The following is an 18,330-nucleotide window of genomic DNA, read 5'->3' on the forward strand; positions in this document are numbered from 1 at the left end:
GAAGCCATCAAGGAGAAAACTGTTAAGTTCAACTACACCAAAGTTAAAATGTACAGCAGAACACAAGTGTATAAACAAAATCTAAAGATATAAGCCTGGGAAGGAGATTTTGCATCTGATATGGTAGTTTGTCCCCTTTATATATAAAGAGCTCTTGAGACTGAGAATCACTAAAGAAAATACCAACAAATCATTGTAAAAGAGAAAAAAGGACCTAAAGAGGCAACTGAGAAAAAAAAAGTTGGTCTATAAAAACAAATGAAAAGATGCTCAACAAAACTCACAATTAAAGAAATACAGATTTATTTAAGCAACAACTCATGCCTTAAGATACAACTTATGAATGAACCTATGAGAATGGCAAAAATCAGAGCATTCAGTATTCATTATTTTTTGTCAAGCATGCAGAGAAACGCACTCTTACACCTTGCTATATACCTTCTACTCAAAATGTGATACTTGGGCCAGCAGTATCTGTATCAACCCAGAGATTGTCAGAAATGCAGTTCCAACCCAGAACTACTAAATCATAACCTGCATTTTAATGAGATCCCCAGGTGACTTGTTTGCACATTAAAGTTTGAAAAGCACTGCTGTAATACATTGTCGGTGAAGTGCAAATTACCATAACCTCTTTGGATTTCAGGAGACTTTGTTACAAACATTTACATATTTTGTGAACCACAATTCCACTTTATCTAATAGATATAATCATCTGTATGTAAAGATTACAGAGCTATTCACTGCAGCATTATTTATAATAACAAAAAAATAGACACAACCTCAGTATTCATTAACTGGATAATGGTTAAATAAACTGAACAAAATTTGCATGGTGTAATACTATCCAGTTCTTAAAAAGTTGTGAAAAAATACGCACAGATATGAAATTATCTGTTTAAGCACAAACATCAGGTTTCTGAACAGTATTCTTGTATGCTTTTTTGGTGTTCTATTTTTATATTTCCATTTTACAGATGATGTAAGTGAGGCAAAGATGTTAAATAACTAGCTCAAGGCCATTAGCTAGCAGTGATGAATTCAGATCCAGTCTGGTTCTAGAGCTTATGCTTTTAATACTATACCATACTGCTACTGGGGGATAAATAGGAAAATGTTAACAGTGGTTTCCCTAGTAGTGTGGGGGACTCATTTTTTTGTGTTGTTTGTACTCTTTGAATGGTTTGCCTTCTGCAAGTGTTGCTTTAAAAAAATACTTAAAAATCAACTTGTCCAAAATTGGATTGATTTCCTCCCTATTCTTCTTCTTGTATTGGTGACAGGCTGAATCATTTGCTGAAGTGAGAAATCTGGCAGATATTCTGGACTCCCTCCTCTTCTTTACTCCTCACATCTGTCCAATCAGACACCAAGATTTATTGGTCCTACCTCCCAGACAAGATAATTCTCAAATATACCTCTCCACTTTGTCCCTGAATCAGAGATCGCTTGGACTATAACTTTTATTTCCAAGTGGTCCACCTGCCTCTTTTCTCCCTACCAAATGTCAACTGAAACATCTTGCCAAAATGCAAATCTGGTTCTGCCTCTGTCATACTTAAAATCTTGCACTTACTACCCAGTGCCTGTGGGAACATCCAAACTCATTAACATGGCGACTTAGTTCTTCCATGTTCTGGCCCAGCCTGCTTCTCTAGCCTTACCTCTCACCACCCCTCCTCTCACATCCTACTCTCAGGATACCATTTTTAACTCCCATTTCCATGATTCTCACATGCTATTCCTTCTACAGGAGTACATTTCATCTCAGTCAATCCCTACCCTTCTTTCAAGGTAAGACCTCAAGCATGACCTCCTTTATGTAGATTTTGTACCTGCAGGTTAGTAGACGTTATGTATTCTGTACTAGGCAGGTCAAGATGCCCTAAAGTTCTGTTGTCTCTCAGTGTTCCACAGGATATATCTCCAGTGTCAAAGCCTTCTTGCTTGAATGCTCTGTGTTCATAATCCTTGTGGACTCCCAACATGGATTCTAACATGTGGACTCCCAACATTTTTCAATGCCTAGGTGGGAAGGGAAATTTTTTTTGTATTTTCATATTTCCTGTTTACATTGGTACCAGCATCGAATTCATTCATTCATTCATTCATTCACTCATTCAATTATTGAGAGCCAAGCAAGCACTATTCAAGATGCTGGGGACAAAAAACAAAGAACAATACTTTAAAATTTTCCTTCTGTGATTCTGTCTTTTAGCGTTAGTATTTTCAAATTAAATCTATATTTATATATGAGTTTTGTTTCAATTTTACAAACATTACCTTGACAAAATTTAAAATCCAATTTAAGTCAAGTCCAATTTTTAAAAAAATAACTGATTTGTTTATTCTCCATCCCAATAGGAAGGAATGTGTATGATTGAGTGCAGGAGTGCATGCATGAGAGAGAGAGAGCAAACAGTTACCTGCAGTGAGGAAACTGGGTAGGGAGTAAGTTGAGAGGCATGAAGTAGGGGAATTCATATTCCTCAGAAGGAAAATAATTTTATTTCAATTCTTGCATTTTTTCTAAATTGCTGTTTGGAAAAGCCTCTATTAAAAAAATGAAAACCAAAGAAATGAAAATCTTGAGCAACTAGAGGTTTATAAATGTATCAGATCAGGAAATTTCCCAGGGGCTCATGCAGGACATTGTGGAACCATATGAAAGCCTTCACGGAGAGAAACTTCAGAAAGGGAGGTAGATATATAGCAGCGGCTCACCAGCTCATATCTCCTCCAAACAGAGAAGATGTGAGCAGTGAATTGCCCTCTTGGTTCTGAGACCTTCCTCACCATGAAGTAATGTGTTCCCTCCTGCCCCTGGAGCCCAAATTCTATTCAGGCAGCCCCCTCGACTATATACACAACCACTGACAGTTGAAGAAAGGCTCCCAGGCTGCCTTGGAAGACAAGACCGCACATAAGTCAAAGCACCAGCAGCCAGTATTTTATTTATTTATTTATTTGTTTGTTTGTTTGTTTTTAAAGATTTTATTTATTTACTTATTTGACTGAGAGAAAGAGAGAACACAAGGAGTGGGGAAGGACAGAGGGAGAAGCAGACTCCCTGCTGAGCTGGGAGCCCAATGTGGAACTCAGTCCCCAGACCCTGGAATCATGACCTGAGCTGACGGCAGATGCTTAAATGACTGAGCCACCCAGGTGCCCAGCAGCCAGTATATAAAAGAAGCTGCTTGCAAATCTGGTTTTTTTTTTAATTGTGTTATGTTAGTCACCATACAATACATCATTAGTTTTTAATGTAGTGTTCCAAGATTCACTGTTTACGTATAACACCCAGTGCTCCATGCAATATATGCCCTCCTTAGAAAATCTGTTTTAAAATGCATGGTAGCATTCTTTAGAGTGATGGCTCTCAAATGTGGGTGTGCAGTAGAATCACTTGGAGAGGTTGTTAAAATTCAGATTTCTGGGCCCGATTCCTAGAGTTTCTGATCAAGACGATCTGGAGTCGGACCCCAGAATTTCATTTCTAAACAAGTTCTCAGTGATGCTGATGCTGATCTATAGAAAAACTTCGAGAACCACTGTTTAGGGAAAAAGCAAAGGAATTTGAAAGTGAAGAACTTGGGTTCAGGCCTTGTGTGATTTATTTCGCCTCTGAGCCTGAGTTTCATCTTTCCTGCAGTAGAGTTTATAAGGTGGTTGTAAGGATTAAATGGAATGGTGTGTATGAAAGTTCCTTGCGAACTATATACAAATATTAGAAATTAGATGTCTTCACTAATGGTACTTGCTGCCACACCCCACACCAGATTTTCCTGTGCCTTGTTCCCTCTCCATGAAATTTTGACCAACCAAGTTCATCAGGCACCTGCGAAGAAACTATAGCCAAGGAGGCCTTGAGTAGGGCTTCTGGGTGGCTCGATCAGTTAAGCATCTGCCTTCAGTTCAGGTCATGATCCTAGGGTCCTCAGATCAAGTCCCACATTGGGCTCCCTGCTTCACAAGGAGCCTGCTTCTCCCTCAGCCTCTGCCTCCTTCTCTCTCTCTCTCTCTCCATCTCTCATGAAAAAAATAAATAAAATCTTAAAAAAAAAAAAAAGAAGAAGACCTTGAGTAACTGGGCACAGCCATGATGCTGACCTTGACTTGACCTCTTTCCTTTGCCTGATCTCCCTTCAACTTGTTCCTTATTCTTCCAGCCCTGGCCACCTCTCACAGCAAAGAACAGTTTCCAGTGTTAATATTGGCATAAAAAACTGCCAAATGCTGGGGCTTGGGGATTTTTTTAGTTTGGGGGGGGTTTGATTTTGGGGGAGGGTTGGGTTTTGTTTTTGTTTTTGTTTTAGTAGTAAAATAAACAGAGGAATATACTACCAAGCAGCAAAGCATTTGTTGGGGAAGCATTTTGCTAGTTGGTGACCTCTAGGCTGATTTACCTGAGGGCGAAATCTAGATGTTTGAAATAGTTAAGTGAAATGACAAGTATAATTGCAGATTCCTAACTTAAATGTATCAGACAGTTATATCCAACAACTGTCAGGGTAAATGATATCTCCATGTAGAATGGTGTCTTTTTTCTTTGAAAACCTTTTCTCATTCAGCTATAATGCATGTGTAGAGAAAACTTTGCAATTTTGTGAAGGTGTAAGAAATATTAAGAATGACCCTTAATTCCACCACATAGAGATAAATGCCTACTGGGAAGATATTAGTATATTTGTTTTCAGTCTTTTATTTTTTTTTTAATTTTTTTTAAAGATTTTATTTATTTGACAGATAGAGATCACAGGTAGGCAGAGAGAGAGAGAAGAGGAAGCAGGCTCCCCGCAGAGCAGACAGCCCGATGTGGGGCTCCATCCGAACACCCTGGGATCATGACCTGAGCCGAAGGCAGCGGCTTAACCCACTGAGCCACCCAGGTGCCCCTGTTTTCAGTCTTTTAATATGTGTATAATTGTACATGAATATATAGGTACATGCATATATATTTTTTGAATTGGGCTGGTACTACATACAGGTTTATATACTTTTTCTTTGGCTTACCATTGTATTGTGAGCCTTTTCCAGGATCATTAAGTAGTCTGGAGAAACATGGTTTTTAATGGTAGATTATTTTTCCTTCGTGTAGATGTACGATACTTCACTTAACTCTTCCTAAATGTCAGACACTTAGAATATTCCTGTTTTTAGCATCATAAATATCCCTGCAGTAGATGACACTTCATGTACATAAATCAATGTGTGCATCTCTAATTGCTCTCTTAGGATAGAATCCCAGGAGTGGAAAGACTGGATCAAAGGGTAGGAACATTTTTTAAACCAGATGTAATTCACATACCATAAAATTCATTACTTTCAAGTGTGTCATTCAGTGATTGTCAGTATATTCACAAAGTTATGCAACCACAATGTTTTCTAATTCCAGGGGAGAAAAGTGGAGTACTTCATAAATTTGCATGTCATCCTTTGCAGGGGCCATGCTAATCTCTATATCATTCCAATTTTAGTGTATGTTGGCTGAAACAAGCACAGTGGGAACATTTTGATGTCTCTTGCTACACTACATTTCCCTCCAGCAAGCGTGTACCCATATCCCTTCCTACCTAGCAATGCGTAAGAATGCCTGTGCCACTTGGTGGACACTTAGTTTAAAAATACATATTGCCAATATCTTTGAAAAATGGCTTTATTGTTGTGTCTCTTTGATCAGCTTTTCTTCTTCTCCCACCTGAACTCTAGCTGTTCTGTAGAGACCTGTCACCTACCCACTTTGTACACATTTACCACAGGCAGTTACATCTAATGCAGCAGCAACTGCCTCCTCTCGGGATAATGACTGCATGTCCATAGCCTGCCCTAATCTCTTTCTAGCACTGCAGCCCAGACATTAAGCTTCTTGCTGGGCATGCCTATCTACATAATTTGACAGCCTATGGAACAAACTCCTGTCAAAAATAAAATATTTCTCCCAAACCCAGCTCCTGCTCCAACTTCCCTATTTAGATGAGCGATACCACTGCTCTCCCACATGTTTCATGGTCACATTAACCCCGTTCTCTCCTTCATATTTAATTAGTAGTCCAACCTTGTTGATTCTAATTCTCATGTCCTCCCTCCCAGCCTTCCCTTCGGCTGCCCCCCCTCCGCTGCCCTGCTCTAGTTCTACCTTTTACTGTATGTGTGGTGCCAGCCTGCTTACTTCTCTATGCTTTCACTATTTATCCACATAATTTGTCCTACACTTGGCTACCAGAATAACCCTTCCCACACACCGATTTTTACCATGTTGCTGTCCTATCCTGGAGTCTCCAAAGGCTCTCTCTTGCCTCTTGGGTTATATAAAGTAAATGCTTTACCCTAACACTTATGGGCTGCCATATTCTCACCGTCATTTTAATTTTACTTCCTGTGTGCCTTATAGAAACTGTACATTCTTCATTCAGCATATTCCTGCTTTCTCCCCTCTTGTTTATGCAAAACTTGGCATGACTTCTCCAGTCTCCTCCAGTTTAAACTGAGTCTTCATTTTGGCATGTGCCATAGTATCCTTCCATGCACCTTAAATGTAGATGGAAACTCCATCAATGTTTGAATAAAAGAATGGTGAGGACTGCCAATTTTTTTTTTTTTTAGCACTACTAATGACTTAGTTTCGGGAACGAATTCTGTGCTAAGAAGGTACAGATGCCAGATGACCCAAATGTCATGGCTTCCTTTTCCCTCACTCTCCGCATTCAATCCATCAACAAATCCTGCCAGCTCTACCGCTTTGAGACATCTCTAATCAAGCGTCTTTTCTCTACCCTACTGCTTCCTCCCTAGAAAAAACCACCATGATCTCTTACCTATAAGAGCCTTTTTAACTGGTTCCCTGGCTCCTACTCTTGTCCTACCTAAATCCATCAGCCAGGTGAGATCTTTATAAAATTTTGATCATTTGGACATTAGCAATGTCCACTCACTTTCCACTGCACTGAGATTTAAATGTATGCTTCTTACCTTGGCCTTTGAAAATGACCTGGCCTTGGCACTTTTGCAACCTCATCTCCCACTACTGTCCACCTAGCTCACTGTAGTCCAGGTCCACTGCACATTGACCCTTCCTCATTGTCATCTTTGCTCAAAGCAGAGTGAGTGGGTGTTCTTTGTTCTACTGGGGTATTCACTATTGTTGGCTATTGTCCTAAGGCTTCATGGCCTTACTAGTGGGGGTGAGTTGAAGAGTAGCCAGAAGTAATTCTGAGGGCTTTGAGACTTGACTTTGGGGGAAACCTCTGTGGGTTCCATCATCTCCCTGAAAAGGGATCTCTAATACTGAGTTTGAGTGGAAGAAGATATTTGGCTTAAAGGGAGAAGAAAGGAAATTTTGTATTATTCCCATAACCTTCTTCCCACAGGATACTACAAATACTACTAATAGAAACCAGAGCTGAAGGACAAACATCCTCTACCTTCTTTATCACTGGGGGTGTTGGTTTAGGAAATTGGGCATCACAGCAGAAGCTGACTCAGAAGATGGTGCTATATAAACCTGTTGTCATTTTCTCTGTGTGCTCTCCAGAAGTCTCCTTCAGGCCTCTGGTGGGGCACTCTTAGCTTTTGTAACAGGAAAGTGAGAAAAACTCTCTTTCATTATTCAGATTCCTGACTTGCTTCCCTTGCTTTTAGAAGCTGTGTAATATGCACTGTTAACCACCTTGCCTTTAGGATCACTGACAATAAGCAGTCTATGATGGGTATGTCTTATTAGACTATACAGAGAAAAACTAAAATATGTTCTCCAGCCCACTCTGAAAGAGAATTCTAAGTACTATGTTTCTCAAGTACTAAGCATTTTTTAGCCACTTAGTATTTGGAAGGCTCTCCTGCATCATTCACAGTTTGCCTCTTTCCAGCCTTTAGAAAAAGAGGTGTCCCCATGTTTTAAAGATTTCAATGTGAAAAATGGATACATGAAGACAAAAGGTCAAATCAGATGAAATATCACTGTCTGCATGAAGAGCCAAAAGGCACCCCCTGACACACACCACAGCATTTGAGGGAGTCTCTCCACCACAGCATCCCCTTTCTTTTTCACTACCCTGGGTTTCCTTTTGCCTATGGATGGACCCCAGCATGGAGGGTGGAGAGGGTGATCCAGTGGATTTATATGAAAGAACTTGACCTGAATATTCAGAGAAATGAGGGGAAGTTGGAGGAGGTGGGGGAAGGTGGGGAGGCAGAACAATACCGAAGCCCTTCTACATAAAATGCCCACATTTCAGGTGATCCAAATTATAACTTCCCCAGACTGACAAGAAAGCCACTGTTGTCAAAGTTGTCATTAAAATTATACATACACACGTATACATGTTTCCTGTGGCCCCCACCCCCGGCCACTAACAGTGGGATGTGAGTGGGCCTTCATAGTTCTGTATCCCTCCATGATGATCAAGCAGCTTTTCCCCTATTTTGTCAGATAAACAAGCTGTGCATTGTTCTGTCTGCCGGTCCGTGTGCAGGCTTCCCTTCCTGCTGAGCTGTCCAGAATGGGTTTGGCCTCCTTTGTGTGGGGCAGGTGGAATGTGATATTCAGGGGGAGGCTGGAAGAACCACAGAAAGTAAACAGAGCTAATCAAGGACTCTCTTCTGTACTTCTCCTTATCTAAATACTTTCAAAAGAGGAAAGAGCCTGCAACAGATTATGGCCCAGACCTTGGATTAAGCACAATCCCCAGCAACACAGACTATATTTTCCTTCTTGCTCTGGATTGGGGCAGAGTCATTGTTCTCTTTCTCTGTTTGCCTCTACATATTGCTTGACAGGTCTGCTAGAAGCCAGACTCCGAGACAGGTAGTGCTGTCAGAAGATACTGGGGTGACAGCCCACTAGGGCACTCATTCCAGAATTCTTCTGCCTCCATCTCCTCATCTCTCAGAAGTTTTTATCAGAGGGCTCTTCTGGGAGCTAGCTTCTGGCTTATCTGCCACTTTCACCTGCATGTGCCCATCCTCCTCTTGCAGCTATGCCAAGTTCTTATTTTCTGAGTGCTTGGAAAAGAAGCAGTCATCTTGGGATGCCTCGGTGGCTCAGTTGGTTAAGCATCTGCCTTCAGCTCGGGTCATGGTCCCAGGGTCCTGGGATCAAGTCCCACATCAGGTTCCTTGCTCAGCAGGGAGTCTGCCTCTTCCTCTGCCTCTCTCTCTCTCCCCCCCCCGCCACATAAATAAATGAAATCTTAATAAAAAAAAAAGGAAGCAGTCATTTTTACCTTCCCCCAAACATAGGAGGTTATACTTGGTCATGTAATCTGGAACTCAGCCCTGCTAAGGGAGAGGATCCCCCTTTCACCCCCAACCCCTCCCCCAGCTTCTTTCCCAAATCTCAAATTGGCCAAATGGCTTGTGTTCCTCTTTTATCTTCCTTTGCCTATGGATTTTTCAAGTATAAGCTATCTGTGCCTACCTGCCCATCCTCTCACCTCATCTGGTCACTCCCTAGCTCACCTGCCCTCCCCACCTCCCCTACCTCAGGAAGTCTCACAAACATGATTGCACCTCTCGTTATAATTTCCTCAACCTCACCTGGGTACTGAAAAGGCCAGACTGCCATCAAACTCCTTCTTCTTTATTTTGTTAGGAAGTGAGGATCGGCAGGCCTCATCAGGGAATCACACTGTTTTTTGCTGGGTTGCTGAGTGGAAGGAGGAAGGCACTTGATGACCGGAAGATTGGGGAGGCCTGGCACTGAGGCCTGAGTAATGACAGGAGAAGAGACTGTTTATCCTGCTGCTTTTTCAGACCAGGGGTTATCCTGTAGTGTACCATTAATGGTACCGTATTATGCATTGTAAAGAATGGTGATCACACCACTGGCAGCAGCATTACTGTAGAGCTTGTGAGAAAATCAAATCTGGAGCCTACTCTAGACCTACTGACTCAGAATCTGCATTTTAACAGGATGGCCAGGCTATTAGTATGCCCACTAAAGTTTGAGAAGCTCTGAGTATCCAAGTACAAGGTTTGGCCTTTGAATCTTTTTTTTTTTCCAAAAATTTTTTATTAAGTTTTGTATTCAATTCCAGTGTAGATACAGTGTTAAATTAGTTGCAGGTGTACTATATAGCCATTCAATGCTTCCATATAACTCCTGGTGCTCATCCCAACAAGTGCACTCCTGAATCCCGATCTCCTATTTCACCCACCTCCCCTCTGGTAACCATTGGTTTTGGACCTTCTTTTAACTAGTCCTTTCTCTTTCATCTTCATTTGGATTAAAAAAGTTGTTTTTCTTGCTATTAACAGTACTTTTGCCCGTTATTATTTGGGGTAGAAGATAACATTAACAGCAGGTGCCAATTATTGAATGCCAGTGGGTAAGAAAATGGAAGCCCTGTGACATGCCCAAGTCCAAACCAGGAGTGAGTAGTGAAGCTGAGACTCCAAGCCAGATTGATATGCCCATAAAATCCCCAGCCTTTCCCTATACAGTACTAACTACCAAAGGGAGGCCTATGGGCTTCTTTGGATGGCACCAGCCTTTTGCGGAGTAGACAAAAGTCAACCCAGACTTCCCCAGATGGTACAGACGGAAGAGAGGGGAAGAGGCTCCAGGAACAATTTCCCCAGAGAGGAATAGCATGGGCATGCTTCTTGTCCCCTCTTGGGCCAGAAATTGCTGGACTTTGGACCAGAGGCCAAGGGAAACTGGAATGGGGATTAGGAATATTACAAAGGGCAACCCCCAACTCTAAATCCCTGAGAGAAATAAAACTCTGATGCCTGACTTGGGGCTTGGGATATACAAGAAACTCACGTGCGGCTGCTCTGGTTTCTGGCTATCACACATGTCAGTGAGGACGTCATCTGAAGCCCCAGCCTGGGGCCCAGGACTATTACATCAGAGCATGTTTAGCTGGAAGGGTCGTTTGTTTCAATGGAGTCAACATTTTGTTTTGCAGAGAGGAAACAGAAGCTCAGAGAGGAGGAATGAGTTGTCAGAAGTTCGAGCAAATTCACAGCAGAGCCAGAGATGCTGACTCCAAGCACCACTATTCTGGAGTTGGGGTCTCTGCCGCAAAATAAGGTTTTCCCTGGATTGGCTCAGGTGCTCATAGGAAGTGCAGACCCTATAAAATATGACCCAGACTGCTTTATAAGTCTTTCTGCCTCAACAGAACCTTCTCCTTGGAAAATCTCTAGGTCACTTGCTCCCAGCTATGTAAAATAAGCAGTAGTCCTTCCTACTTGCTCTTCTGGACCTGGAGGCTGCTAGCCTTGGCTGATCTGGGCTTCCCTTTTCTGGGGCCCAGCAGACCTACAGAGATGGCTGGGTGGGGTCAGCTTGGTTCAGGAAGCACAGGAATTCTTTTAAGTGTATGTGTCTGGGGTATTTTTCTCTCTCACTTACGTGTATTTTTAAAAATTCTTTTTAGACACTCGCTTTATCTTTCCCAAACATCATTTCCTTGCTCCTTTCCTGAGTTCTAGCAGTGGCTGGGGGCCCAGCTTCCTTATTGGCCCCTGAGCTGTGGAAGGGGGTGGGCCAGGACCCAGAGGAGGCTGGAGTAGGGAACAGGGGGGCTGTTTATGCTGCTGGAACTGCCTTTCATCCTTCCCTTTGCCACCAGGGTGCTGGCTGGTTTCTGGAGCAGCATCTTCACTCCTTCAGTCCTGCTCTCTGACACTGGCTTTCGGTCCCTACAGTTGTGGCCACATCTAGGTCCAACGGTTGGTGACCATACCTTGCCTTCAATGCTACTCCTCTCTGTTCTTGGAACTGGGACCTGACTGTGCCTGAGGCCCTTGGATCACACTCAGGAGCTGGGGATGATGGCCCATGATCTCAGGAGGTCTTAAAAGGAAGGCAGACGGGTCTCAGCTAAGGGAAGATCCAGCCTGCAGGAAGGAGCCCTGGGGTCTGGCTGGAGGGCTCCTTTGGCACCTGAGCTGATTGGATACCCAGCTTTCTCCTAATCCATCTCCCCACGAGGGACAAGTTCCATGGTAGGTACTGCGGGTAGTCATGGCTGCTGCCCCTCTCCCCACTTCAGCTTTCTTTCTTCAATATCCCTTTCTTTGTTTCCTAAGGAAGGAACTTTGGGACAATGAATGGTTGGGTATGTACTAATGACAATGTCTGAGCCAAGCATGGGAGAAAGGGCAGGCCCCTGATGTCATTCCTTCCATGCCTAGGCCTGGAGCTGCATGTTTGGTGGTTGGCATTTTCTTGCCTCTCTGCTTATTTCTCTTCATCCATCTTCCCCACTGCCTAAAGGGGGTATGGTTTAAATCTAGGACCACTGGGACTTTCCTTTTCTGACTGCTTCTTGTGGAAAGAGCCAAGAGGAGCCTCAGATATACCAGCTCGTTGAGACAGGACCCTCTTTGGGGAGGAGGGGTCATGCGGTATCCTAGAAAGGACTGGAGGTTCTAAGCCTCATCTTCATGCCAAAGCAATTTCAGTTTTCTGAAGCTGGCAAAGCAGTTCAGCTTTCTGTTACCTGTTCTTTTTTTCTTTTTAAGTTCATGGTATGTCAGTGATTTCACACATGTGATCACATTTAATCCAGGCTACAACTCATGAGTAAAGAATAGTTATCTTCCTCATTTTACAGATAAAGAATCTACAGTTCAGGGAAGTGACTTGCCCAAGGTCACACAGCTAGCAGTGGAATGTAAGTATGGACTGTCTCCAAGTACAGGGATGTTTAGGAGTAATACTAGACCAAGTATCAGACCCTGTAGATAGTTTCCTCTCCTTTCCCAAACTAGCACTACAAGGCCCCAGCTCTAGCTGTAGTTCCTCTGCTAGGATTTTTCTCCCCCGTGTTTGGGGTTTTGTTCCCATGGTCCCAAAGTCCCTATTGCCTTGCTTCTGTCTCCTTTTGGATTGTTTCCTACTCTTGGAGAAACTCTAGAGAGTAGGGACCTTTGCAAGCTATGTTTCAAAGTGTGGCAAGGGAGTGGTGTAGCAGAACCTTGACATTGGTTAGACAAACCCAGTGGGAGTATTCTTGAACCATCGAGAAGGACAAATCTGAGCTGATAACCCTTGTTAGAGACTATGTATTATTTGTTGACTGCTTGTTATGCATCAGGCTGTCCCAGATGCTTTGAGAATATTATCTTTAATCCTCACAATAACCTAGCCAAGTAAGGACTATTGTTCCCTTTCTCAGATAAGAAAATCGAAGCTCAAATGGCTTAAGTGATTTGTGTAGAATCACACATCCAAAGTGATAGAGTTAGGATATGAAAAAGATCTGTCTACTTGTGTCTGTCTTCTTGCTTACTGACCTAATACAGTTGGTGGGATGAAATGATGATAAGCCATATAAAAGCATCATATTATTATTGGTAAATTGTGAGGACTCAATTACTAAGGACAAGCACCCGGGAGGACACAGTACTTGAGCAGCACCTGGAAGAACAGGTGGGATTCAGATTGACAAAATGAGAGGGGGATCCCAGGAAAAGGAGACAGTTAGAATAATATCTACAATTGGTTGAGGACTTACCAGACTGTGTTCTAAGCAACTGACATGAATTGTCTCATTTTTTCTTTACAACTGCACAAATTAGTTATTTTATCTCCCATTTAACTGCAGTAGAAACTAGAGCTCTTGAGAAGTGAAGTCACTATGTAACCAACAGAGCTCCTAAGTGGCGGGGCTGGAATTCAAACCAAGGTGCTCCATCTCCAGAGCCTGTGCTAGATTCTGTTGAGAAACCAACAGCAAAGACACAAAATTGGTTTCAGGCCATGATTGGAGCACAGCCATGGAAGAGTGGGCTGGATGGGTAAAGCTATCTTATAGACGACCTTGAAAGTCAGATCCAGTTTCTATTTGCTGCGGAACAGGGTAAGAAATAGGGAGCCAGTAAAGATTCTTGAATAGATGAATGCCACAATTCAATTGGTGTTTGACACAGTGTAATCTTAAAAGCAATGACTGGAGGGGCAACTGGGTGGCTCAGTCGGTTAAGTGTCTGCCTTCAGCTCAGGTCATGATCCCGGGATCCTGGGATTGAGATCTACACTGGGCTCCCTGCTCAGCTGGGAGTCTGCCCTTCTTCTCTCTGCACCCCCACTCATGCTTTCTCTCTTTCTCCCTCTCAAATAAATAAATAAAATCTTTAAAAAGTAAAAGCAATGACTGGAGGTGGGATAAGGGGAGACTGGCTGGCAGACTGACACACTATTATGGATATAAAGTGTTAAGGGCCTGGACTAGACCAGAAGGGGTTGGTGGCAGGTTCTGTGGAGGAGAAGTGTGATTATGTGAAATAGTCTCAGTGAAAATGAGAGAGAGAGAGAGAGAGAGAATCCAGAAAGATATAAAAGAATACTCAGTAGAACTCAGGGAAGGATTAGATGGTTGGGGAGAAGGTGGTATCAAGGCTAACCACCCAGATGTTAAACCCTGGACTCAGAAAAACTTTAGAAATCCTGGATATAGAAGAAGGGCCCCAAATAAGAAAGGTACCCTGTTCTCTACTGTATCCTCCCTCAGTGCCTAGAAGCATAGTACATAGTAATCACACACATGGTTCATATTACTTCCATGATCTGCTTTATACACAGTTGTTAATGAGTGACTACCAGGTAATAGTAGCTGGAAAGACTTCTAGTGTCATGGCTTTGTGCATGAGACTCTGGAACAGGCACCCCACCTCCTCTTCTGCGAAGGTCTTCTTGTGCCTCGAGCCTCCCTGATGAGTACTCTGAAACCCATAATAGAACACTATAGTTAATAGCGGAGGCCTCGTTTGGCTTTCCTGCCCATAAATCTTAGCCAGTGCTGCTGACCTGAGGCTCTGATTCCTGACCTTTGACAAACAGCTTCCCTTGCCCTTCCTCTCACACCTCCTTGTCTGTGTCTGGCCTGTTACCACTCAACCCACGTTTACCCCAGCAAGGCCATTCTCCTCAGGACTACTTTTTTAGGCCTTGGGCCTCTAAAGCCTTGCACTGCTGGGATTTTCTGTGTTTCCACAGCAGGGAGGGGCATTCCCAGCTAGGATGGAATCTAGTTTAAGTCTATCCACTACTGCTCCTGGGAGGTAGAGAGCTGATTTATCTCACTAGATAACAAGATTGTTCAAAACAGGGCCCCTGGGGCGCCTGGGTGGCTCAGTGGGTTAAGCCTCTGCCTTCGGCTCAGGTCGTGATCTCAGGGTCCTGGGATCGAGCCCCGCATCGGGCTTTCTGCTCCGCAGGGAGCCTGCTTCCTCCTCTCTCTCTGCCTGCCCCTCTGCCTACTTGTGATCTGTCTGTCAAATAAATAAAATCTAAAAAAAAAAAAAAACAAAAAACAGGGCCCCTTATCCTAGTCAACTCTGTACCCTCAGTGTCTAGTATGGAGCCACAGTAAATGGTTGCATAAATCAGTAAAAAAGCTGTCCGCTCTCTCTCCCCCTCTCTCATCTCCTTATTTGTCATTCTTTTCTCTTACTCTGTCATTCATCTCTCTCTCTATCACCCATTTCCCTTTACTATGTATTTCTCTATAATCTCAGATTTCTCTATAATCTCAGTTTTCTCCCTTTCTGTCATTTGTTTGTCTTGGTATCCTCTCTCACTCTTTTTTTTTTTTTTAGATTTTTATTTATTTTTTTGAGAGAGAGCACAAGCAGGCAGAAGGGCAGACGAAGAAGGAGAGACAGACTCACTGCTGATCAGGGAGTCCAATGTGGCACTCGATCCCAGGACCCTAGAATCATGACCTGAGCCAAAGACAGACTCTTTTTTTTTTCTTTTTTTTTTTTGTTCATTTTTTTTCAATTTATTTATTTTCAGAAAAACATTATTCATTATTTTTTCACCACACCCAGTGCTCCATGCAAGCCGTGCCCTCTATAATACCCACCACCTGGTACCCCAACCTCCCACCCCCTCGCCACTTCAAACCCCTCAGATTGTTTTTCAGAGTCCAAAGACAGACTCTTAACCGAGTAAGACACCCAGGCGCCCCAATCCTCTCTCATTCTTATCTCTATCATCCACCTGGTCCTTCTGCCATCTGTCTCTTTCTTGCTTGCTTCCTTGCTTTCTGCCTCTCCCTCCTCTACCTCATCAGTCTTCTCCTAATCTTCTGGCACGACCCATGTCCCACATGTGCTCTGCTCTTCCCCCATGTCATTCTGCCCCCACTTGCAAGGGCGACATCTCTTCATGGGGAATATACAAGAGGAGAGGAATGGGTCTTGTCTAAGCTGGTCAGTGCAAGAGTATGGCAGCAGCCTCCAGCACCAGACAGACCCTGTGATTACATCCTGGGCCTTGGCCTCGAACCTGTTTCCCTTTAGGTACCCTTGCTGGGCTGAGCAGCCAGTCTCCTCTGTCAGCCTCGCCCTGCACCTTCACCACTCTGTGCTATATTCCCTGGCAGGAGCTGGGGTTCCTTGCCTGACCACCTTTGCCAACAAATGCAGGCATTTCACCTCTGTCCCTATCTTATCCTTCTCTTTCAGGGCCTTCGTCAGGTTTTATTTGTATTAGCTTTCTCACTCTCACTCATCTGTAAGCTCTCAAGGGCAGAGACCATGTTTCATTCATCTTGGTGTCCCCAGAGCTGTGCACAGTTGGTACATACAACAAATGCTTATCAAATGAACAAGTGAAAATAGGAGGATTTGCAGCCTCTTGTTGACTTGTTTGAACTTCCTAATCACTTGCCTCTTCTTTTCTTAGAGAGAAATGAGAAGACTGACCAGACTGATTTTTTCCCCAAGAAAACTTGGGGTAGCTCAGTGTTTACTGGGCAGTAATACTCATTTCTTCCACAGATACTTACTGAGCATCTACTGTGGTGTCTAGCACTGTTGTTTGTGCTTGGGATACACCCACAAGCAAAACAACCCAGGGAAGCCAACATTCTGTATAGCCACACCTCGCCCTGATGATGAAAGGAATTTGAAAGCTGGGAGCTGAGGAGGGCCACTAAGATTCCTATATCAGCTCCTTGCAAGATGTTCTACTTCATTTAAGGGAAAGAGGGGGTGGGGGCGGAAGCTGCATGGGAAGTGATTTCAGCTCTGGTTCCCTAAGCTGACTTCCTGTCCCTTTCTTGCTGTAGGAGAAACGCCCCTGTCAGTAGGCCGCACTCATGGCATGTGGCCAAGCTGCTGGAGGGATGCCCTGAAGCGGCCACCACCATGCATTTCCCTTCTGAAGCCTTCAGCTTGTCCTGGCATTCCGGCTGCAACACGAGGTGAGTCTAGAACCCTACCCCTCAAGATGAGCTGGAGGGTAGACAACCTGGCCATTCCCCTTTTCTGCTCTAGTGCCTATTGGATGGCAGAGTCTAGAGTGCTATAATGGAAAATGGAGTGGGATTCTGTAGCCCCGGGTTCTAGGCCTTGGCTACTTACTGCTGAATCTCTTTGACTTTGGGACAGTCCCTTTCCTTCTAGAAAATATTTCCTTGAAATACTTACTTCATGTGGCTTGCAAAACACCACACTCTCTTGCTTTTCATCCTACTTCAGTGGCTGCTCCTTTGATGTATTTTCCCTTGATTCTTCCACATCTCGCCCACCCCCACTCCAGTCTCTAAATGCAGGAGGGAACCGGAGCTCAGTTCTGGTCCTCTTCTCTAGCTACAGTGACTCACTGGTGATCTCATCCAGAGTTCATCAGCTCTGTCACAGAGCCAAAGCCTTCAGACTGGGCACCTCCCTGAATGACAGAGTCTACTTGCCATGAGGATCTCTCAATTTAGTGTCCTGGTATTGCCTGTTGTGAAAACAACAGCCCAGAAGAGACAGAGTACTCTTTCTGCAAAAACTCAGAGTGAACAAAGCTGACCTTTCCCTTCCACAGTAAGATCTTCCCTCTCAGGAGGAATTTCTGGTATTGAGGCTCAGAGAAGCCATGCACTGAGTTTCCCCAGTCAGTGACTTTATTTGGCATCAGAAGACAAGGGCTCCATGCAGAGGTGGAGGCAGTTTTGTTCTGGAAGAATACACTGAAGCATATTCTGAGCTTGACTCCTGTTTGAGTAGGGGTGTGGTTATTTGCAGCAGGAAAGGCGGTAGGGTGGGTGGAAGATTCCCTTGCCAACAAGGAATCGATGGATTCTTAGCCCAGAGGTCAAGTGAGCAGAGTGGCTAAAGGGTGAAAAGGGAGCAAGGATTAAGAAAGGCTGATCTGAGGTCTTGTGGGCCCCTGCCACTGCTCAGTTCTTGCTTTCTGAACTGTGGCCTTTCTGAGAACAGTCTGTGACCTCTGGGGTTCTAGTCATAGGGAGTTACTGGCATGACTTGGCTCACGTTGGCTTTGTTTATGGGAAATGGTACTTAAAATTCAAGATTGTCTTTGCTCCCAGTCCCTTCCTAGGTCTCCCTGGTTTGGCTTTGCTGTGGGGTTGAGGAAGG

General features: G+C 43.8%; 1 protein-coding gene and 1 pseudogene across 4 annotated transcripts in view; one reads left to right on the plus strand and one right to left on the minus strand.

Annotated features, from left to right (window-relative positions):
- The window catches only part of SHROOM4 (shroom family member 4), a 221,970-nt gene that overhangs the window by 158,377 nt on the left and 45,263 nt on the right, over positions 1-18,330 (plus strand). For 2 of the 4 annotated variants that reach the window (XM_044234583.1, XM_044234586.1), the window contains one exon: positions 17,031-17,165. In XM_044234583.1, coding sequence (XP_044090518.1) covers positions 17,031-17,165 — 135 coding nt within the window. Of the gene's footprint in view, positions 1-11,567; positions 11,956-12,603; positions 12,627-17,030; positions 17,166-18,330 lie in introns of those variants that run through there. The other 2 variants (XM_044234585.1, XM_044234584.1) reach the window with 2 other exon arrangements.
- Positions 5,399-5,498, minus strand: LOC122897807 (annotated as a pseudogene).

The sequence above is a fragment of the Neovison vison genome, chromosome X (assembly GCF_020171115.1).
Source record: "Neovison vison isolate M4711 chromosome X, ASM_NN_V1, whole genome shotgun sequence".
In the NCBI taxonomy this organism is placed as follows: domain Eukaryota; kingdom Metazoa; phylum Chordata; class Mammalia; order Carnivora; family Mustelidae; genus Neogale; species Neogale vison.